This window comes from Argopecten irradians, chromosome 2 (genome assembly GCF_041381155.1).
Source record: "Argopecten irradians isolate NY chromosome 2, Ai_NY, whole genome shotgun sequence".
In the NCBI taxonomy this organism is placed as follows: Eukaryota; Metazoa; Mollusca; class Bivalvia; order Pectinida; family Pectinidae; genus Argopecten; species Argopecten irradians.
Genome location: NC_091135.1, coordinates 61,516,740 through 61,542,205, shown reverse-complemented (window position 1 = coordinate 61,542,205; position 25,466 = coordinate 61,516,740). Strand labels below are relative to the sequence as shown.

At 36.8% G+C, this 25,466-nt stretch overlaps 1 protein-coding gene and 1 non-coding gene across 3 annotated transcripts in view; both read left to right on the top strand.

Moving 5' to 3' along the window:
- The first annotated feature begins 2,187 nt into the window (after positions 1–2,187).
- LOC138317105 (U5 spliceosomal RNA) lies at positions 2,188–2,305 on the top strand. Its single transcript, XR_011207725.1, has one exon. It is a non-coding gene; the product is annotated as a U5 spliceosomal RNA (small nuclear RNA).
- Positions 2,306–3,824: 1,519 nt separating this feature from the next.
- Positions 3,825–25,466, top strand: part of LOC138316160 (protein shisa-5-like) — a 52,606-nt gene continuing 30,964 nt past the window's right edge. Inside the window, exons 1-5 of one of the 2 annotated variants that reach the window (XM_069257710.1) lie at positions 3,825–3,996; positions 8,554–8,611; positions 9,125–9,193; positions 10,120–10,439; positions 12,230–12,274. In XM_069257710.1, the coding sequence (XP_069113811.1) occupies positions 3,931–3,996; positions 8,554–8,611; positions 9,125–9,193; positions 10,120–10,439; positions 12,230–12,259 (543 nt within the window). In that variant the 5' untranslated portion in view covers positions 3,825–3,930 and the 3' untranslated portion in view covers positions 12,260–12,274. Of the gene's footprint in view, positions 3,997–8,553; positions 8,612–9,124; positions 9,194–10,119; positions 10,440–12,229; positions 12,275–25,466 lie in introns of those variants that run through there. The other variant, XM_069257709.1, reaches the window with a different exon arrangement.

Below are 25,466 nucleotides of genomic sequence, written 5' to 3'. Positions count from 1 at the left end.
CTTTACCTCATCTGAATGTGATGAAACTTCACCTCATCTGAATGTGATCAAACTTTACCTCATCTGAATGTGTTAACCTTTACCTCATCTGAATGTGATGAAACTCAACCTCATCTGAATGTGATCAAATTTTACCTCATCTGAATGTGATGAAACTTTACCTCAACTGAATGTGATGAAACTTCACTTCATCTGAATGTGATCAAACTTCACTTCATCTGAATGTGATGAAACTTTACCTCATTTGAATGTGATGAAACTTCACCTCGTCTGAATGTGATCAAACTTTACCTCATCTGAATGTGATCAAACTTTACCTCATTTAAATGTGATGAAACTTTATCTCATCAGAATGTGATAAAACTCTCAATTTTCATTCGTGCGAATTCTCCTTATTATACCTCATGTGAATTAATTTAAGAAGAAATGAAAGTTTTAAAGTCACCTCTTCATCATCTTTAAAGCAACTTTTAAAGAGATTTTTATTGGTACAAGATATAACATTTTTATATTGATATGATAAAAATGAAGTTTGTTTTGAATACCAAATGTAGATCTATAGTATTTGAAAATAATTTTATTTTTAAAATAAACAGCCAGGCCAAAGGTTTGATTTCGATAGGTTTATTGAGCAATTATCTTTAAATTTATGAATATCAAAAACTTATAGATGAGGTCTACCAAGATATGTGCATATTATAAAAATCAATGCTTTATCCGGGCCGAATAAATTGTTATTGTAAAAAAATACAATTAGTGCTTAAAATCCAAAACATGACATTCCTATATTTATCATGATCGTTTGTACTTGGATGTGATTTTAATCTATGATAATATTACACATGTATACGTACTAGATTATTAATTATTTTACCATGTCCCAATCATGTAATACTATCGTAACGTACTAGATGTTTATACATTAATCACCAACTCAATGTGTTTCTACATTCTCGTCATGTTCATTAACATGTCAACCTAATATTATTATTATTGTAGAACTTCCACTTTCATATTTTTCACATACTGGATAATTGTATCATTCTCGTTCTATATTGGATATTATTTTATCAAACTTATTTTTCCTATAAAGTTCTACTGTACTTTATTTTTAATTTCAAAACATTCCACAATATGCAAGATGCATTCATCTTGAACAGCGCCATATATGTCATATCTTAATGATATATAATGCCAACTTATGAATATGTTAAGATGTGCTAGAATATGTTATACTGTGTACTGATCATTAAACATTCCATGAAATAGTCGTAACGATTAGTTTATTATAAGTAGTGCGTGAGACGCATCCCTGTGTCTATTGTCATATGATTGTTTTATAGACAAAGTTGAAGTACATTTCCTGCCAAAACAATGTTCCACGAGCATTAAAATGTATGTCGAATTAAATCAATGTTTTGTTTTTTATTTGATTCTTATTCACATAAAGGTGTACGTTCACAAGGAAGATTAAAAACTTTTCATTATCTTTCTATATGGCTGATGGACCTGTGTATGTTGGTAGATACAGGGTAGGTACAATCAGGTGGTAGATACAGGGTAGGTACAATTCAGGTGATATAACTTGTATACATTCTCGATTTTGAGTTTACCAGGGAACGTTTATATTGCTTCTTTTCATTACAAAAATAAGAAACAATTGAATTTAAAATTATACAAAAATATGGTATTAATGCTAATAAAAAGTTGAACTTCTTGACAAGAACCACGCCTATTTATAAGTGGAAGTCAATTAGCCAATACGTAGTTTTGATTTATGACAGTTTCCAATCTCATCATGATTGACTTACACTAGAAAATATACCTCTATAGGCCTACTATACGATTTACATCGATCACCTGGAATTCCTCTGAGCTATGGACATCATTCAGAAAAAGACAGTAGAAGTCGCTGGAGTTACCTCCCTTTCCATTGCGTTTGGGTAGCGTTGTCGTGTGAGTGAAATGATTCACAAGGAATGTGAAGTTTCGTACAAATAATGTCTATTTCAACTTTATTTTGATTAATTCAAATTGCATTTATTAAAATGATCAACCAGAAATGAGTTTTAACATTTTTTAATAAGTAATTACCAATAAAATGAAATTATAATAGCACTAGATATTATTGAACACTTAGAATGTTCTACTTTGTAAAAAATAAAGTGTATTCGAAACTCGTAGTTTGTACTCTGGTTTCTCTTCAAACCACGCATAAATCTTTCGCCTTTTACTAAAGATTTCCGTGGAGAGGAACATTTCACGAGTCTATAGACTATTTTTCAAACCCTGTACTACACAGGGAAACAAAATATGAGAACTTAATAACAAACCCAAATACTCTCTGGCATCAGAGATTTGATTCCTCTTTAATAACAAACACCTATACGTGTAAAATACAGCTGAACACATGCAAGTGTATTATGGCAAGCCGTTTGGATTTTTCCATACTGAAATAAGATATTTGTATTCAAAGTAAAGATATCATTCTTAATATAAAAAATAAAGATATCTTTAATTCAAATAAAGATATATGCCTTGCAAAGTATACTGGTATTAATTTCAAATATCTCTAATTCAATTAAAGCAGAGACATACTATGTTGCTGATTAAAAATATCTATATATTTTTTTTGCAATAGAGATATCTGTATTTAAAATGAAGACACTTTTATCTAAAAAAATAAAGAAATCTATTTTTAAAATAGGGATATCTTTAATTCAAATCGAGATAACTCTATTTTAAATAAACACATCTTTAATTGGACAAGAATTTAAAACATCTCTATTAAGAATAAAGATATCTCAACTAAAACATAGATATTCGTAATTCAAATAGAGATATCTGGATCTGAAATAGATATCTGTATTTTAAAAGAAGCTTTCTCTATTTTCAGTAGAAATAGAATTATCTGTATTTAAATTAAACATATCTTTATTTTCATAGAGATATCTTAAATTAAATAGAGATATCTTTAATTAAACAAATAGATACATCTTTAATTAAATAAATAGAGATATCTTCATTTCAATGGGTAAAAACCCGAACGGTTTGCCATATAGGTGTCTATATGACTATATCATCAACAATCTGTAAATCGATTAACTAGGTATTCAATACAGTACATCCTTCCTTGATCAGACTTTTCAAAGGAAAACCGATTTTCTTAATTTCTGGCATTGTTTAAAAACAAGTTTTACAGGCGCGGATTTAGAGGGGGCGACAATGTACTTAAGATACAAAATATTTACAACAAAACTTTGGCTGACAATACTCATCGTACATAATAGAAGGAGCGTTATGAAGCTGAAAAAGGATTTGAGTTACAATATTGCAACGATTTTTAAAACATTATTAAATTTAAAACACTGTTAGATTGAACAAACTTAGCATGTATTGTTTGACTAATTAAACTATAATTCTTGCTATTGCCAGGAAATAGGTTTTTTATACAATAAAACGTGCCCAAATACTACCTTCATGCATTTAGAATATCAATTTTTCCTGAGGGAGACCGTCATATCCCCTATACGAGAAGGGGCTAACCCCCCCCCCCCCCCCCCCCCCCTCATGCTCTCCCTCCGTCTCGGCCTTCGGCATCAGCACGCTGATAAGTCAAAGACCCATAATAGACTATATATTATTCTATAGTTGGTCTTTGACTTACCAGCGTGCTAAATACCTATGGTAAAAATAGTAAAATGGGTTAAAAACCATTTGAAATTCATACAAAAGCATAGATTTCAGTTCACGATGTAATACAATATTATCACGTGAGTGTACATACAAACGATAAGCTGTATGAGAGAGGTAACGTGACTGACTCTGCATGGTCATATGACAGTCAGGCGGACAAACAGGAAGTACCCCCAACTCATACTATAAACAGTCGGTACGTCGGAATCTGAATCGAATTAAAACAATAGGACCATGGGGTGGTGCGATTCTTTACTGCTGATCGTTTCTGGACTCTTATCCCTGGGGTACCGGGTCAAGGTACGTGTTGATAGCCTCTAACAGGGTCGGTATCAAACTCAGGGGAGGTAGTAATTACAATGTTTACATGATGTATATAAATTTACCTCCGCGTTGTAATTCACGTTGATTGCAATTAATGTCACAATGAGTTCACTTCATCGACCATACCTAAACTCCATCACAAAATCATCAATGGCATGTTTTGTTGAAAACATATAACGTGGACTGGTATTATAATTAATCACATGGGTCTGCGACTGGTTTTGGAAAAATACAATGTCCTAACACGTTACCTACTATAACCTAGTAGGGGTAGGTTATTATATTTTTTTTATCTAACATGAAGCAGACGCCTGTGAATTAATGGACACCTTCCTGAATGGTTACTGATACACCGTACAGTCCATATCTGCTAGGTAATCCGTCAAAACATATATAGAAATGAACATCAAACTGCCTCAATTACTTGTTAAATAAGTTGTTCACAGAACTCAGAAGGATGGGCAGATGGGGAATATATAAAGCTATTGTGAAGTTAGCAATCATAAGCAGATTTAAAACAAGTATATGATCACTTCAAAACATTAAAAAGATGATGAAGCTATACATATCCACGGATCGCCCATACAGTATGATCCTCCTTACCCCCCCCCCCCCCCCCCTCCTCCTCATCACAATCATCATCATCTCTGTGGTGTACCCGATCTCTAGTGGACACTTCAAGATGGCGACCGGTTCAGAACGAGAAAGGTAGGTGTCGGTTACAAAGTGAGGTTTTTGCAGAAATAAGGAGCCGATTTTTCCAAAGCATGGCTAGATTTTCAGAGAATTTGACAAGGAACACGCACATCCATTCCTCTGGATCCATAATTACGTTTTATGGTTGTATCACTGCTCAGAATAGGCGTTAGTTGCGATTTAAAAATCGAAGCGTAACATTCATTGTAAACGCGCGATTTTCGGACGTTTTGATATTTATATACCGAATGTTTCATCACGTATATCACAAAATGGCGTTTTTACTTAATTCTGCCAAAGCACAACTCATTTGGTCAACTGATTAATTAGTTATCGATGTTTAAACAATTTCGCATTGACATGGAGTGGACCCTGAAAATTTACGATCTTTTAATCACGGAGTGGACTCGAAATTTTGGGTACGGAGTATACTTTTTGGATACGGAGTGGACACATTTGGATACGGAGTGGACTGGGCAATTATAATCTCAAGAGGCACATGGAAAGCCAGTGACAGGAAGCATTAAAGTGTCCGAACTGTGAGAAATATTTTACTAGGGCCGATAGCATAGGCGTGTCCATCACTTTGTGAAATATCCATGTCGACACTGCGACAAGCAGTACAGGTGGGCCCATGGACTTTGAAGACACATTGCGTAAGAACATCCTAACCCATGATTTATATCTACATACATGTATTTGGTTGGAACATTTGCAGAACAGGTGTTTTTATTATTGAAATATAGCTAGTCCTTTACATTTCTTTTTGTTTTTATTTGATTTTCAGAATTTACGTAACCAGGAGTCAGAAATTAATTTAGTTTTTTACAGTGGAGCTCTCGCCGACTTTTGGTGTTTATTCTCACATTGTATCATTTTGTATTATAATCATTGTTCATAATGTCATCACAATTAATTGTGAGAATCATAATGATATACTTTAGCTTGGCTTTGAAATATTTTATTACTTCATAGTTTTACGAAATATTTTCCAGAGTTTTTAATGACTCAAGAAGAGTAAGTTCTATGATAAGTTTTTTTGGTTAGGTGCTGTTGTGCAAAAATCATAATCATACATGAAGAAACCAAATTGTTTTACTAGTGAAATTGTTTTATTCTTTCATAGCATCGATCAACACTGATTATTGTTTTTCACACAAAAAAGTATCGCTGTCTTTGCGATTTGGACCTAAATACACTCAGTCACAGTCTTTAAGATTGAGTCCACGTCTAACATGTGAAAGGATTTTGGTGTCGTGCGCTCGGTGAGATTCCCTAACTAAAAAGCGGCTTTCGGGAAGGTTCGTCTGGCTTGCTCACGTTTCCTTTTCTTCGTTACCTCGCATATCTTGCCCTTTCTAATGCATCGAACTCATGGTCCCTACAAACATCAATTATTAATTATACAATAATTGTTAAAACGAAAGTAATTTAATGCAACTCATATGAATATCATACCGTACACATGAATGGATGTAATTATTATCATTTACAATTGTCCACTCCGTATCCAAAAAGTATACTCCATACCTAAAATTTCGAGTCCACTCCGTGATTAAAAGATCGTAAATTTTCAGGGTCCACTCCATGTCAATGCGAAATTGTTTAAACATCGATAACTAATTAATCAGTTGACCAAATGAGTTGTGCTTTGGCAGAATTAAGTAAAAACGCCATTTTGTGATATACGTGATGAAACATTCGGTATATAAATATCAAAACGTCCGAACAATGATTGTTACGCTTCGATTTTTAAATCGCAACTCACGCCTATTCTGAGCAGTGATACAACCATAAAACGTAATTATGGATCCAGAGGAATGGATGTGCGTGTTCCTTGTCAAATTCTCTGAAAATCTAGCCATGCTTTGGAAAAATCGGCTCCTTATTTCTGCAGAAACCTCACTTTTTAACCGACACCTACCTTTTTCGTTCTGAACCGGCCGCCATCTTGAAGTGTCCACTCCAGATCGGGTACACCACAGTGATCATTGTCATGTAAAAAAGTAGGCTTTTGGCTGTACCACGGATACGTGTATATTTTGGACCAATCTAATTGAAATTCGATAAAAGTCATACTCGAGAGAGCATGACATTGGCTATTATTTTTTTGTGATATAGGTTCGCGTTTACATAAAGGCTACCGAATCAAGGAATTCGAGACAAACTAATAACATTTCCATGCGGTACTTTTCTTCTATACCAAATCATGCTGTCTCGAACTAACCACCTTTACTCCAGCTTAGTTATCAATAAACATAGATAAGTAAATAATAAATAAACCTTAAAGTGGCTCATTATAGGAGACAGGTGATTCAGTCTATTTTTCTTTAAGTCCAGATGATCAAATGGATAAACATGGTGGTTGTAAATTGTAACACAGAGATAAAGGAGGCACACTAAATACCAAGAAAATACTTGAAAACTAAAGTAAAGAAAAAAATTATTGAAACTCTGCTCATGATAAAAGACTATTGTCCACTCCATGATATTTGGGTAAAAATGCATATTTTATTTAAATAGTGATTGTTGAAAAGGACATCAACATGCATGCTTTTATAAAGCCTCCCAGAAGAAAGGAGTTATTGAATATTTTAATTTGTGGTCTGTTTGAGTACGATTTATATTGATACATCAAATTGATACAACATATATAACATCCTATTGAATTGTGTTGTCTGTTTCATTGTTTTTTTTTATAAATATCTTTAAATCATAAATACACATATAACTCTTTTTACATTTTTATGTACTACATTTGTATTTGTACGATATTTTTGGCATGCATGTTATTATTTTATTGTTTATGTTATTTATTCCTTTTTTAATCTTCGTATTTTTGGAGGAAATAAACATAATAAAAATACAAAGTACCGGTATTTAAAAAGAGAGTGGGACGACTGGTTTGTCCATTGTCAGTATGGAATGGGTTGTTCCCACTGTGTCTTTGACGGCATGTTTCAGTGAGATAATATACCACAGCCTCCTAAAGCAAACAGGAGAGGGCGTTCTAAGTGCTATCTCGTCCTTCCGAAGTATCGCATCAAAATAAACCCTGTAAATACATTGTAGATATTAACCATGTCTATGCCAAGTATCTGGCCCGTCCAGCCAGCCATTACTTGTTGCATGTATGTGATAAATAGAATCTTACGCTCGTGGCTATGTAATGTGGAATGTAATAAACTCGAAAATAGTTTAATATGCCACAGCCAAAAGGGATGCGTCATATAAAATTATTGAACTCGTTTAATAAGTTACATATTACATAGCCACTCATGTAAGATGCATTGAACAATATATGTATCGTTCCATCATGTGTTACACCACAGATTGTAACTTGACGTCTGATTGGCTTTGCCTATCAGTAAATTACAAACTTAATATAAATATCAAGATCCACAACTATTTTATCTTCACAATAACGAGTTATTTTTTTCTAAGACACAATATCAGAAAAAAGATACATGGGATCTGAACAAAATTGTACAAGTTTTAGATTATTTCAGTGATTATGCAACAAATGATGACGAAGACATTTTTGTGCGATGTGTCTGCCTGGCCTGATATATATGCGCGCATCGCTGCGACACAGCCACTTTTAAGATTAAATATTGTTTACACGTGAATGAAAAAAGTAGAGGGATACTTAAGTTTCACAAATAGTGGGTTTTTTATAATCATGTTGTTTCTTTCTCTTTCGAGTTAGTTATTTTTCAAACCTTACAAAAGCGCACCACAAACTTAAGCCAATGGATATGTAACATTTGAAAATGAACTAACGAGAATAAAAGAAACATTTTGTAAAGGATCTAGTGAAGTCGATGTCTGTTTTAGGGAGACGCTTTTTGTCAAAATGACGACTACCCGTCGATTAGCACGTGGTGTTATGGAGGTTAGTATTACGTCAGTATTCAGATTTGAGATTAATTTAAAAAAGAAGGTGCATGCCCGATGGCCCACAGCCGATTGAGATTCTATAAATTACATTGTGATAGACTAATGAAAATCGACAAATACCATATAAAACAGCGCCAACTAGCATAATTTCGGTAAAACATGTACCACCGCTGGTAAACTCCTATTTCTACTAATAAAGTTATCTATTGATTACAATTTGTGTTTTAGTCTTTGATGCTATATTTTACAAAAAAATTATATGAATGCTTCGATGCAAAAAACCAGAAAAATGAAAACATAGCTCAAGAATGGAAAATGAGTTCTCCCGCTTCTTTGTTAATAACATGTTTTTGACAAAAACATGGGGAAACCATTGCCGGCCGACTTAGCCCTCATATACATCATCTCCTATGTGACATTACTAAATGTCAACCAAAATTGTGCATGCAAACTTAATCCTGAAAACTGTGTACGTCACTTGTCACATGATTGCTTTGTTTCCTTACAGACGATGCATACTGCTGTTATTCCGGTTCTGGTACCTGTTGCTATCACACATTTGTCTACCAGTACTGGTGTAAGTAGATTCTGCATTTCTTTTTGACTCAAAATGGTAAGATTTCATTTTACTAGGATAAACACGTTCCCATGTCACTGAACGAAAACTAGATAAACCCTTTCGTCATAAAGTCAGTCCGTGGGATATGCTATTTCAAGTATCATAAGAGTGTCAAATATTTTCTGCAACAATCAATAAAATCTTGTTATAGGATGGATAAGTTTTCACGTTAAAAGTAGGTCTTTCATTAAGAGACCCTGCTCACCTAGACGTTGTCATCATTTTAATGCAAAACAGGAAACGCCTCTTTGGTCTATTTCTGTGATGAACACGTGAGTGTGTCGAATGTTTATGAATGCTATGCTGTGGTAGAGTGGATTTTATAATGCTACCACACTGTTCACTGCTGACCACCAGATACTTCTTTAGTACATGTATTTCCAGTAATTCCAAAAGCCGGATTAAAAGCATGGGGCAAATCTAGAATCTACTAGGAAAGGGATAATTCTAAAATAAAAAAAAAATTCGGAAAAATGGTTTGGTAATAAGAAAAGTGATAACCACAAATATTGCAAAAATCCCATTTAAACCTAAAACAATATCTCTTCTTTTTTCTGATATGTGATTTCTGAACAGCTTTCTATTGTGACCCTGCCACTGCCTTATATTTGGTATGTAGTTGAGCGTCTTTCGGATGGACAGCTGGCTTTGTGTCTTTGGCAGTGTAAAGTAAACTGCAGGAAATGTACGATATCCATAAATAATTTTACGAGGAGACATATCTCCCTAAAGAACATAAGTCATTTACAAGCACTACAACATCAGGAATAGATACTACATACGTTTTCTGATGTCATTGCTCCTCGATACGAAAGAAAACCTCCCCTAATATATCCCTACACCGACAACAAATTAACACTAGTTCTACATTATTATTGTTTCAGGGTTCTGGTCAATCTGGGTCATCATTTTCTTTTTTGTTGTAAGCTGTGTCATCTGCTTACGCCGTCGACGGGCTCGTCAGAACTACATTCGCTTTGGACAGCCCGAGTATGGAAGTAGGACGGTCGTGGCCACAACAACGACAACAAATGTTCCGGTGGCATATCCACAAGCCTATCCCCCACAACAGGGCTACCCACAGCCTCCCCAGCAAGGTGGGGGCTATCCAAATCCTCCCCAACAGGCAGGGGGCTACCAACAATCCCCAGCGGCCCCTCCAACTTACTCAGCCGCAGCTCCTCCGGAATACACCCATCCAGAGGTTAGTTTTACTTACAACAAGGCGCATTAGGTAAAGCTGTTTAAGCGTTTAACTGCATCCAATTGGCAGTTAACGGACTATGAATGCCAACTACACAGCGGCAAATTTAATGAAGCGCTACTCGTTTCATGTTGAATTTGTCACTGTTCCCTCACTGGTGAACGCAAACTGCATTTGGAAAGGCTACATAGTGGGGTTGCAGTGAAAATGTTAATTCAATTATATGGCTATAAATAATTTCTCGGGTGAACAAAATATTGATCCTATTATTCACCATGGCTAACCACGGGTCTTTGTGTTTTTCCACGAAATTCGTAGAAAACATTCGAATTATTTAAGGAAATTTGTGTGAATCTTTAGACACGATTTTTTAATGTTATTTAGTTCGTTTGCATAAAGCATTGACTTGGTTAGTACTCTTCTGATATTTTTCGGAATTCCAAACACAATTGGTTTTTTTTTTATAATTTTCTTTTTTTCAAATTTTGTACATGTATATAACATTAACACCAACACATCACACTATACACACAAACACACACACACTCACACATACACACATACAACTCACATACCCTGATACATACATACACCCTCACACTTTCTTACTAGAATATTTAAATTATACATGATGTGTTTATTATAATTACATATAATATTTGTCTTTTTGTTTTTATTTTCATTCCTTCCACACACACTTTTATTCAGGGGGGAGACAAGATGTTACATTTACAGGAGAGAAGTTAGGAAAGGAAAGAACAGTCAGAAACGGGATGGGTGGGAGGGGAAAAGGAGATAGGAAAGGGATGGGTTGGAGGGTAAGAAGTGGGGAGAGGTGGGGAATATATGTTGCCAATAATGAAATGGAATAATTAACAAGAGATTATTCATTTAAGAATTATACTTATATATTGAATTAAATGTGACAATAATCTGGAACAGACACCAGTGTACCAGTTTCATATACTTGTACTGTGCGTAAATCATATATAATAAGAAATATCAATGTAAGTACTGGTGTAAATAGTAACAGCTAATGAAATAATGTTGCAAGTATAATTATTGACTGCTAACAACGAAGGAAGAAGGGGGGAAAAGGAAGATCTACCAATGTCAGGTATCATCAGACAATGTCCAATTCACGTCTAATGTAATTAAGTTTTGCCATTTCCTCCATTCAATTGGAGTTTTGTTATTATAATGAGCGTAATCTGTCCTACCTATGCTAGAATTTATGGGGTTTTTTTCATGACTGAAATTGTGTTTACTTTAACTGTCATATAATATTGAAAAAGACATTGAAAAGGTCATTACCTATCTTTTCTTGGCTTGAAATATTTGCTTATCGTTTTAATATGCAAAGAACAAAATGAATAGGATATTAAAATAGCATGTTTTATCTCATAAGCAATACCACTACCGGTATTGATCACATTACTGGTACAGGGACTAAGGAATCACACACAAATATTTAGATATATCCCAGTGTCTTCACAATAATTTTAGACGGTTGAGGTGTCTAGATAAAAAGTGATTAAATAATTTATATCAATTTTCAAACAAAAGCATAGTTTAGTAAATCTAAATAATTGAAAAGGTTTATATTTTTAGCTCTTATTTAGGCGACAACACCCAATTTCGTTGAAACGTAATTGTTATCACTCGAGTGAGACGAAATCATGGTGCTGTTTTTTAAATATCATTTAAAGAACTGTAACTGTATTTTTTACATAAAGATTCAACAGACCATAATCAAAACTTACTATTTCTATTTAACTTTTCTATACCAGAAATCTGCCCCTCCACTTTACAACAACTAATACCACATTGAACCTCTCTGTACCAGGAATCTGCCGCACCACTTTACAACAACTAATATCCTATTTAACCTTTCTGTACCAGAAATCTGCCGCACCACTTTACAACAACTAATATCCTATTTAACCTCTCTGTACCAGAAATCTGCCCACCACTTTACAAGAACTAATATCTTATTTAACCTCTCTGTACCAGAAATCTGCCGCACCACTTTACAACAACTAATATCCTATTTAACCTCTCTGTACCAGCAATCTGCCCCACCACTTCACAACAACTAATATCCTATTTAACCTCTCTGTACCAGAAATCTGCCCCACCACTTTACAACAACTAATATCCTATTTAACCTCTCTGTACCAGAAATCTGCCGCACCACTTTACAACAACTAATATCCTATTTAACCTCTCTGTACCAGAAATCTGCCCACCACTTTACAACAACTAATATCCTATTTAACCTCTCTGTACCAGAAATCTGCCCCACCACTTTACAACAACTAATATCCTATTTAACCTCTCTGTACCAGAAATCTGCCCCACCACTTTACAAGAACTAATATCCTATCTAACCTCTCTGTACCAGAAATCTGCCGCACCACTTTACAACAACTAATATCCTATTTAACCTCTCTGTACCAGCAATCTGCCGCACCACTTTACAACAACTAATATCCTATTTAACCTCTCTGTACCAGAAATCTGCCGCACCACTTTACAACAACTAATATCCTATTTAACCTCTCTGTACCAGAAATCTGCCGCACCACTTTACAACAACTAATATCCTATTTAACCTCTCTGTACCAGAAATCTGCCCCACCACTTTACAAGAACTAATATCCTATTTAACCTCTCTGTACCAGAAATCTGCCGCACCACTTTACAACAACTAATATCCTATTTAACCTCTCTGTACCAGAAATCTGCCGCACCACTTTACAACAACTAATATCCTATTTAACCTCTCTGTACCAGAAATCTGCCGCACCACTTTACAACAACTAATATCCTATTTAACCTCTCTGTACCAGAAATCTGCCGCACCACTTTACAACAACTAATATCCTATTTAACCTCTCTGTACCAGAAATCTGCCCACCACTTTACAAGAACTAATATCCTATTTAACCTCTCTGTACCAGAAATCTGCCGCACCACTTTACAACAACTAATATCCTATTTAACCTCTCTGTACCAGAAATCTGCCGCACCACTTTACAACAACTAATATCCTATTTAACCTCTCTGTACCAGAAATCTGCCGCACCACTTTACAACAACTAATATCCTATTTAACCTCTCTGTACCAGAAATCTGCCGCACCACTTTACAACAACTAATATCCTATTTAACCTCTCTGTACCAGAAATCTGCCGCACCACTTTACAACAACTAATATCCTATTTAACCTCTCTGTACCAGAAATCTGCCGCACCACTTTACAACAACTAATATCCTATTTAACCTCTCTGTACCAGAAATCTGCCCCACCACTTTACAAAACTAATATCCTATTTAACCTCTCTGTACCAGAAATCTGCCCACCACTTTACAAAACTAATATCCTATTTAACCTCTCTGTACCAGAAATCTGCCCCCACTACTTTACAAGAACTAATATCTTATTTAACCTCTCTGTACCAGAAATCTGCCCACCACTTTACAAGAACTAATACCCTATCTAACCTCTCTGTACCAGAAATCTGCCCCACCACTTTACAAGAACTAATATCCTATCTAACCTCTCTGTACCAGAAATCTGCCGCACCACTTTACAACAACTAATATCCTATTTAACCTCTCTGTACCAGAAATCTGCCGCACCACTTTACAACAACTAATATCCTATTTAACCTCTCTGTACCAGAAATCTGCCCACCACTTTACAACAACTAATATCCTATCTAACCTCTCTGTACCAGAAATCTGCCGCACCACTTTACAAGAACTAATATCCTATTTAACCTCTCTGTACCAGAAATCTGCCCCACCACTTTACAACAACTAATATCCTATCTAACCTCTCTGTACCAGCAATCTGCCGCACCACTTTACAACAACTAATATCCTATTTAACCTCTCTGTACCAGAAATCTGCCGCACCACTTTACAAGAACTAATATCCTATTTAACCTCTCTGTACCAGAAATCTGCCCCACCACTTTACAACAACTAATATCCTATTTAACCTCTCTGTACCAGAAATCTGCCGCACCACTTTACAACAACTAATATCCTATTTAACCTCTCTGTACCAGAAATCTGCCGCCCCACCACTTTACAACAACTAATATCCTATTTAACCTCTCTGTACCAGAAATCTGCCCCACCACTTTACAACAACTAATATCCTATTTAACCTCTCTGTACCAGAAATCTGCCGCACCACTTTACAACAACTAATATCCTATTTAACCTCTCTGTACCAGAAATCTGCCGCACCAATTTACAACAACTTATATCCTATTTAACCTCTCTGTACCAGAAATCTGCCGCACCACTTTACAACAACTAATATCCTATTTAACCTCTCTGTACCAGCAATCTGCCGCACCACTTTACAACAACTAATATCCTATTTAACCTCTCTGTACCAGAAATCTGCCGCACCACTTTACAACAACTAATATCCTATTTAACCTCTCTGTACCAGAAATCTGCCCCACCACTTTACAACAACTAATATCCTATTTAACCTCTCTGTACCAGAAATCTGCCGCACCACTTTTACAACAACTAATATCCTATTTAACCTCTCTGTACCAGAAATCTGCCGCACCACTTTACAAGAACTAATATCCTATTTAACCTCTCTGTACCAGAAATCTGCCGCACCACTTTACAACAACTAATATCCTATTTAACCTCTCTGTACCAGAAATCTGCCGCACCTCTTTACAAGAACTAATATCCTATTTAACCTCTCTGTACCAGAAATCTGCCGCACCACTTTACAACAACTAATATCCTATTTAACCTCTCTGTACCAGAAATCTGCCGCACCACTTTACAACAACTAATATCCTATTTAACCTCTCTGTACCAGAAATCTGCCGCACCACTTTACAACAACTAATATCCTTTTAACCTCTCTGTACCAGAAATCTGCCGCACCACTTTACAACAACTAATATCCTATTTAACCTCTCTGTACCAGAAATCTGCCCACCACTTTACAACAACTAATATCCTATTTAACCTCTCTGTACCAGAAATCTGCCGCACCACTTTACAACAACTAATATCCTATTTAACCTCTCTGTACCAGAAATCTGCCGCACCACTTTACAACAACTAATATCTTATTTAACCTCTCTGTACCAGAAATCTGCCGCACCACTTTACAACAACTAATATCCTATTTAACCTCTCTGTAACAGAAATCTGCCGCACCACTTTACAACAACTAATATCCTATTTAACCTCTCTGTACCAGAAATCTGCCGCACCACTTTACAACAACTAATATCCTATTTAACCTCTCTGTACCAGAAATCTGCCGCACCACTTTACAACAACTAATATCCTATTTAACCTCTCTGTACCAGAAATCTGCCGCACCACTTTACAACAACTAATATCCTATTTAACCTCTCTGTACCAGAAATCTGCCGCACCACTTTACAACAACTAATATCCTATTTAACCTCTCTGTACCAGAAATCTGCCGCACCACTTTACAACAACTAATATCCTCTTTAACCAAACTCTCTGTACCAGAAATCTGCCGCACCACTTTACAACAACTAATATCTTATTTAACCTCTCTGTACCAGAAATCTGCCGCACCACTTTACAACAACTAATATCCTATTTAACCTCTCTGTACCAGAAATCTGCCGCACCACTTTACAACAACTAATATCTTATTTAACCTCTCTGTACCAGAAATCTGCCGCACCACTTTACAACAACTAATATCCTATTTAACCTCTCTGTACCAGAAATCTGCCGCACCACTTTACAACAACTAATATCCTATTTAACCTCTCTGTACCAGAAATCTGCCGCACCACTTTACAACAACTAATATCCTATTTAACCTCTCTGTACCAGAAATCTGCCGCACCACTTTACAACAACTAATATCCTATTTAACCTCTCTGTACCAGAAATCTGCCGCACCACTTTACAACAACTAATATCCTATTTAACCTCTCTGTACCAGAAATCTGCCGCACCACTTTACAACAACTAATATCCTATTTAACCTCTCTGTACCAGCAATCTGCCGCACCACTTTACAACAACTAATATCCTATTTAACCTCTCTGTACCAGAAATCTGCCCCACCACTTTACAACAACTAATATCCTATTTAACCTCTCTGTACCAGAAATCTGCCGCACCACTTTACAACAACTAATATCCTATTTAACCTCTCTGTACCAGAAATCTGCCGCACCACTTTACAACAACTAATATCCTATTTAACCTCTCTGTACCAGAAATCTGCCGCACCACTTTACAAGAACTAATATCCTATTTAACCTCTCTGTACCAGAAATCTGCCCACCACTTTACAAGAACTAATATCCTATTTAACCTCTCTGTACCAGAAATCTGCCGCACCACTTTACAACAACTAATATCCTATTTAACCTCTCTGTACCAGAAATCTGCCCCACCACTTTACAACAACTAATATCCTATTTAACCTCTCTGTACCAGAAATCTGCCCACCACTTTACAAGAACTAATATCCTATTTAACCTCTCTGTACCAGAAATCTGCCCACCACTTTACAAGAACTAATATCCTATTTAACCTCTCTGTACCAGAAATCTGCCCACCACTTTACAAGAACTGATATCCTATTTAACCTCTCTGTACCAGAAATCTGCCGCACCACTTTACAACAACTAATATCCTATTTAACCTCTCTGTACCAGAAATCTGCCGCACCACTTTACAACAACTAATATCCTATTTAACCTCTCTGTACCAGCAATCTGCCGCACCACTTTACAACAACTAATATCCTATTTAACCTCTCTGTACCAGAAATCTGCCGCACCACTTTACAAGAACTAATATCCTATTTAACCTCTCTGTACCAGAAATCTGCCGCACCACTTTACAACAACTAATATCCTATTTAACCTCTCTGTACCAGAAATCTGCCGCACCACTTTACAACAACTAATATCCTATCTAACCTCTCTGTACCAGAAATCTGCCCCACCACTTTACAACAACTAATATCTTATTTAACCTCTCTGTACCAGAAATCTGCCGCACCACTTTACAACAACTAATATCCTATTTAACCTCTCTGTACCAGAAATCTGCCGCACCACTTTACAACAACTAATATCCTATTTAACCTCTCTGTACCAGAAATCTGCCGCACCACTTTACAACAACTAATATCCTATTTAACCTCTCTGTACCAGAAATCTGCCGCACCACTTTACAACAACTAATATCCTATTTAACCTCTCTGTACCAGAAATCTGCCCACCACTTTACAACAACTAATATCCTATTTAACCTCTCTGTACCAGAAATCTGCCGCACCACTTTACAACAACTAATATCCTATTTAACCTCTCTGTACCAGAAATCTGCCGCACCACTTTACAAGAACTAATATCCTATTTAACCTCTCTGTACCAGAAATCTGCCCCCCACCACTTTACAACAACTAATATCCTATTTAACCTCTCTGTACCAGAAATCTGCCCACCACTTTACAACAACTAATATCCTATTTAACCTCTCTGTACCAGAAATCTGCCGCACCACTTTACAACAACTAATATCCTATTTAACCTCTCTGTACCAGAAATCTGCCCACCACTTTACAACAACTAATATCCTATTTAACCTCTCTGTACCAGAAATCTGCCGCACCACTTTACAACAACTAATATCCTATTTAACCTCTCTGTACCAGAAATCTGCCGCACCACTTTACAAGAACTAATATCCTATTTAACCTCTCTGTACCAGAAATCTGCCCCACCACTTTACAACAACTAATATCCTATTTAACCTCTCTGTACCAGAAATCTGCCGCACCACTTTACAACAACTAATATCCTATTTAACCTCTCTGTACCAGAAATCTGCCGCACCACTTTACAACAACTAATATCCTATTTAACCTCTCTGTACCAGAAATCTGCCGCACCACTTTACAACAACTAATATCCTATTTAACCTCTCTGTACCAGAAATCTGCCGCACCACTTTACAACAACTAATATCCTATTTAACCTCTCTGTACCAGAAATCTGCCGCACCACTTTACAACAACTAATATCCTATTTAACCTCTCTGTACCAGAAATCTGCCGCACCACTTTACAACAACTAATATCTTATTTAACCTCTCTGTACCAGAAATCTGCCGCACCACTTTACAACAACTAATATCCTATTTAACCTCTCTGTACCAGAAATCTGCCGCACCACTTTACAACAACTAATATCCTATTTAACCTCTCTGTACCAGAAATCTGCCGCACCACTTTACAACAACTAATATCCTATTTAACCTCTCTGTACCAGAAATCTGCCCCACCACTTTACAACAACTAATATCCTATTTAACCTCTCTGTACCAGAAATCTGCCGCACCACTTTACAACAACTAATATCCTATTTAACCTCTCTGTACCAGAAATCTGCCGCACCACTTTACAACAACTAATATCCTATTTAACCTCTCTGTACCAGAAATCTGCCCCACCACTTTACAAGAACTAATATCCTATTTAACCTCTCTGTACCAGAAATCTGCCGCACCACTTTACAACAACTAATATCCTATTTAACCTCTCTGTACCAGAAATCTGCCGCACCACTTTACAACAACTAATATCCTATTTAACCTCTCTGTACCAGAAATCTGCCGCACCACTTTACAACAACTAATATCCTATTTAACCTCTCTGTACCAGAAATCTGCCGCAACACACTTTACAACAACTAATATCCTATTTAACCTCTCTGTACCAGAAATCTGCCCCACCACTTTACAACAACTAATATCCTATTTAACCTCTCTGTACCAGAAATCTGCCGCACCACTTTACAACAACTAATATCCTATTTAACCTCTCTGTACCAGAAATCTGCCGCACCACTTTACAACAACTAATATCCTATTTAACCTCTCTGTACCAGAAATCTGCCGCACCACTTTACAACAACTAATATCCTATTTAACCTCTCTGTACCAGAAATCTGCCGCACCACTTTACAACAACTAATATCCTATTTAACCTCTCTGTACCAGAAATCTGCCGCACCACTTTACAACAACTAATATCCTATTTAACCTCTCTGTACCAGAAATCTGCCGCACCACTTTACAACAACTAATATCCTATTTAACCTCTCTGTACCAGAAATCTGCCCACCACTTTACAAGAACTGATATCCTATTTAACCTCTCTGTACCAGCAATCTGCCGCACCACTTTACAACAACTAATATCCTATTTAACCTCTCTGTACCAGAAATCTGCCCACCACTTTACAACAACTAATATCCTATTTAACCTCTCTGTACCAGAAATCTGCCGCACCACTTTTACAACAACTAATATCCTATTTAACCTCTCTGTACCAGAAATCTGCCGCACCACTTTACAACAACTAATATCCTATTTAACCTCTCTGTACCAGAAATCTGCCGCACCACTTTACAACAACTAATATCCTATTTAACCTCTCTGTACCAGAAATCTGCCGCACCACTTTACAACAACTAATATCCTATTTAACCTCTCTGTACCAGAAATCTGCCGCACCACTTTACAACAACTAATATCCTATTTAACCTCTCTGTACCAGAAATCTGCCGCACCACTTTACAACAACTAATATCCTATTTAACCTCTCTGTACCAGCAATCTGCCGCACCACTTTACAAGAACTAATATCCTATTTAACCTCTCTGTACCAGAAATCTGCCCCACCACTTTACAACAACTAATATCCTATTTAACCTCTCTGTACCAGAAATCTGCCGCACCACTTTACAACAACTAATATCCTATTTAACCTCTCTGTACCAGCAATCTGCCCCACCACTTTACAACAACTAATATCCTATTTAACCTCTCTGTACCAGAAATCTGCCGCACCACTTTACAACAACTAATATCCTATTTAACCTCTCTGTACCAGAAATCTGCCGCACCACTTTACAACAACTAATATCCTATTTAACCTCTCTGTACCAGAAATCTGCCGCACCACTTTACAAGAACTAATATCCTATTTAACCTCTCTGTACCAGAAATCTGCCGCACCACTTTACAACAACTAATATCCTATTTAACCTCTCTGTACCAGAAATCTGCCGCACCACTTTACAACAACTAATATCCTATTTAACCTCTCTGTACCAGAAATCTGCCGCACCACTTTACAACAACTAATATCCTATTTAACCTCTCTGTACCAGAAATCTGCCGCACCACTTTACAACAACTAATATCCTATTTAACCTCTCTGTACCAGAAATCTGCCGCACCACTTTACAACAACTAATATCCTATTTAACCTCTCTGTACCAGAAATCTGCCGCACCACTTTACAAGAACTAATATCCTATTTAACCTCTCTGTACCAGAAATCTGCCGCACCACTTTACAACAACTAATATCCTATTTAACCTCTCTGTACCAGAAATCTGCCGCACCACCACTTTACAACAACTAATATCCTATTTAACCTCTCTGTACCAGAAATCTGCCGCACCACTTTACAACAACTAATATCCTATTTAACCTCTCTGTACCAGCAATCTGCCGCACCACTTTACAACAACTAATATCCTATTTAACCTCTCTGTACCAGAAATCTGCCGCACCACTTTACAACAACTAATATCCTATTTAACCTCTCTGTACCAGAAATCTGCCGCACCACTTTACAACAACTAATATCCTATTTAACCTCTCTGTACCAGAAATCTGCCCACCACTTTACAACAACTAATATCCTATTTAACCTCTCTGTACCAGAAATCTGCCGCACCACTTTACAACAACTAATATCCTATTTAACCTCTCTGTACCAGCAATCTGCCGCACCACTTTACAACAACTAATATCCTATTTAACCTCTCTGTACCAGAAATCTGCCGCACCACTTTACAACAACTAATATCCTATTTAACCTCTCTGTACCAGAAATCTGCCCCACCACTTTACAACAACTAATATCTTATTTAACCTCTCTGTACCAGAAATCTGCCCACCACTTTACAACAATTAATATCTTATTTAACCTCTCTGTACCAGCAATCTGCCGCACCACTTTACAACAACTAATATCCTATTTAACCTCTCTGTACCAGAAATCTGCCGCACCACTTTACAACAACTAATATCCTATTTAACCTCTCTGTACCAGAAATCTGCCGCACCACTTTACAACAACTAATATCCTATTTAACCTCTCTGTACCAGAAATCTGCCCACCACTTTACAACAACTAATATCCTATTTAACCTCTCTGTACCAGAAATCTGCCGCACCACTTTACAACAACTAATATCCTATTTAACCTCTCTGTACCAGAAATCTGCCGCACCACTTTACAACAACTAATATCCTATTTAACCTCTCTGTACCAGAAATCTGCCGCACCACTTTACAACAACTAATATCCTATTTAACCTCTCTGTACCAGAAATCTGCCGCACCACTTTACAACAACTAATATCCTATTTAACCTCTCTGTACCAGAAATCTGCCGCACCACACTTTACAACAACTAATATCCTATTTAACCTCTCTGTACCAGAAATCTGCCGCACCACTTTACAACAACTAATATCCTATTTAACCTCTCTGTACCAGAAATCTGCCGCACCACTTTACAAACAACTAATATCCTATTTAACCTCTCTGTACCAGAAATCTGCCGCACCACTTTACAACAACTAATATCCTATTTAACCTCTCTGTACCAGAAATCTGCCGCACCACTTTACAACAACTAATATCCTATTTAACCTCTCTGTACCAGAAATCTGCCGCACCACTTTACAACAACTAATATCCTATTTAACCTCTCTGTACCAGAAATCTGCCGCACCACTTTACAACAACTAATATCCTATTTAACCTCTCTGTACCAGAAATCTGCCGCACCACTTTACAAGAACTAATATCCTATTTAACCTCTCTGTACCAGAAATCTGCCGCACCACTTTACAACAACTAATATCCTATTTAACCTCTCTGTACCAGAAATCTGCCGCACCACTTTACAACAACTAATATCCTATTTAACCTCTCTGTACCAGAAATCTGCCGCACCACTTTACAACAACTAATATCCTATTTAACCTCTCTGTACCAGAAATCTGCCGCACCACTTTACAACAACTAATATCCTATTTAACCTCTCTGTACCAGAAATCTGCCGCACCACTTTACAACAACTAATATCCTATTTAACCTCTCTGTACCAGAAATCTGCCGCACCACTTTACAACAACTAATATCCTATTTAACCTCTCTGTACCATCAATCTGCCGCACCACTTTACAACAACTAATATCCTATTAAACCTCTCTGTACCAGAAATCTGCCCACCACTTTACAAGAACTGATATCCTATTTAACCTCTCTGTACCATCAATCTGCCGCACCACTTTACAACAACTAATATCCTATTTAACCTCTCTGTACCAGAAATCTGCCGCACCACTTTACAACAACTAATATCCTATTTAACCTCTCTGTACCAGAAATCTGCCGCACCACTTTACAACAACTAATATCCTATTTAACCTCTCTGTACCAGCAATCTGCCGCACCACTTTACAACAACTAATATCCTATTTAACCTCTCTGTACCAGAAATCTGCCGCACCACTTTACAACAACTAATATCCTATTTAACCTCTCTGTACCAGAAATCTGCCGCACCACTTTACAACAACTAATATCTTATTTAACCTCTCTGTACCAGCAATCTGCCCCACCACTTCACAACAACTAATATCCTATTTAACCTCTCTGTACCAGAAATCTGCTCCACCACTTTACAACAACTAATATCCTATTTAACATCTCTGTACCAGAAATCTGCCCACCACTTTACAAGAACTGATATCCTATTTAACCTCTCTGTACCAGAAATCTGCCGCACCACTTTACAACAACTAATATCCTATTTAACCTCTCTGTACCAGAAATCTGCCGCACCACTTTACAACAACTAATATCCTATTTAACCTCTCTGTACCAGCAATCTGCCGCACCACTTTACAACAACTAATATCCTTATTTAACCTCTCTGTACCAGAAATCTGCCGCACCACTTTACAACAACTAATATCCTATTTAACCTCTCTGTACCAGAAATCTGCCCACCACTTTACAACAACTAATATCCTATTTAACCTCTCTGTACCAGAAATCTGCCGCACCACTTTACAACAACTAATATCCTATTTAACCTCTCTGTACCAGAAATCTGCCGCACCACTTTACAACAACTTATATCCTATTTAACCTCTCTGTACCAGCAATCTGCCGCACCACTTTACAACAACTAATATCCTATTTAACCTCTCTGTACCAGCAATCTGCCGCACCACTTTACAACAACTAATATCCTATTTAACCTCTCTGTACCAGAAATCTGCCGCACCACTTTACAACAACTAATATCTTATTTAACCTCTCTGTACCAGAAATCTGCCGCACCACTTTACAACAACTAATATCCTATTTAACCTCTCTGTACCAGAAATCTGCCGCACCACTTTACAACAACTAATATCCTATTTAACCTCTCTGTACCAGAAATCTGCCGCACCACTTTACAACAACTAATATCCTATTTAACCTCTCTGTACCAGAAATCTGCCGCACCACTTTACAACAACTAATATCCTATTTAACCTCTCTGTACCAGAAATCTGCCGCACCACTTTACAACAACTAATATCCTATTTAACCTCTCTGTACCAGAAATCTGCCGCACCACTTTACAAGAACTAATATCCTATCTAACCTCTCTGTACCAGAAATCTGCCGCACCACTTTACAAGAACTAATATCCTATTTAACCTCTCTGTACCAGAAATCTGCCGCACCACTTTACAACAACTAATATCCTATTTAACCTCTCTGTACCAGAAATCTGCCGCACCACTTTACAAGAACTAATATCCTATTTAACCTCTCTGTACCAGAAATCTGCCCACCACTTTACAACAACTAATATCCTATTTAACCTCTCTGTACCAGAAATCTGCCCCACCACTTTACAACAACTAATATCCTATTTAACCTCTCTGTACCAGAAATCTGCCGCACCACTTTACAACAACTAATATCCTATTTAACCTCTCTGTACCAGAAATCTGCCGCACCACTTTACAACAACTAATATCTTATTTAACCTCTCTGTACCAGAAATCTGCCGCACCACTTTACAACAACTAATATCCTATTTAACCTCTCTGTACCAGAAATCTGCCGCACCACTTTACAACAACTAATATCCTATTTAACCTCTCTGTACCAGAAATCTGCCGCACCACTTTACAACAACTAATATCTTATTTAACCTCTCTGTACCAGCAATCTGCCGCACCACTTTACAACAACTAATATCCTATTTAACCTCTCTGTACCAGAAATCTGCCCACCACTTACAACAACTAATATCCTATTTACCTCTCTGTACCAGAATCTGCCCACCACTTTACAACAACTAATATCCTATTTAACCTCTCTGTACCAGAAATCTGCCGCACCACTTTACAACAACTAATATCCTTATTTAACCTCTCTGTACCAGAAATCTGCCGCACCACTTTACAACAACTAATATCCTATTTAACCTCTCTGTACCAGAAATCTGCCCACCACTTTACAACAACTAATATCCTATTTAACCTCTCTGTACCAGAAATCTGCCGCACCACTTTACAACAACTAATATCCTATTTAACCTCTCTGTACCAGAAATCTGCCGCACCACTTTACAACAACTAATATCTTATTTAACCTCTCTGTACCAGAAATCTGCCGCACCACTTTACAACAACTAATATCCTATTTAACCTCTCTGTACCAGAAATCTGCCGCACCACTTTACAACAACTAATATCCTATTTAACCTCTCTGTACCAGAAATCTGCCCACCACTTTTACAACAACTAATATCCTATTTAACCTCTCTGTACCAGAAATCTGCCGCACCACTTTACAACAACTAAT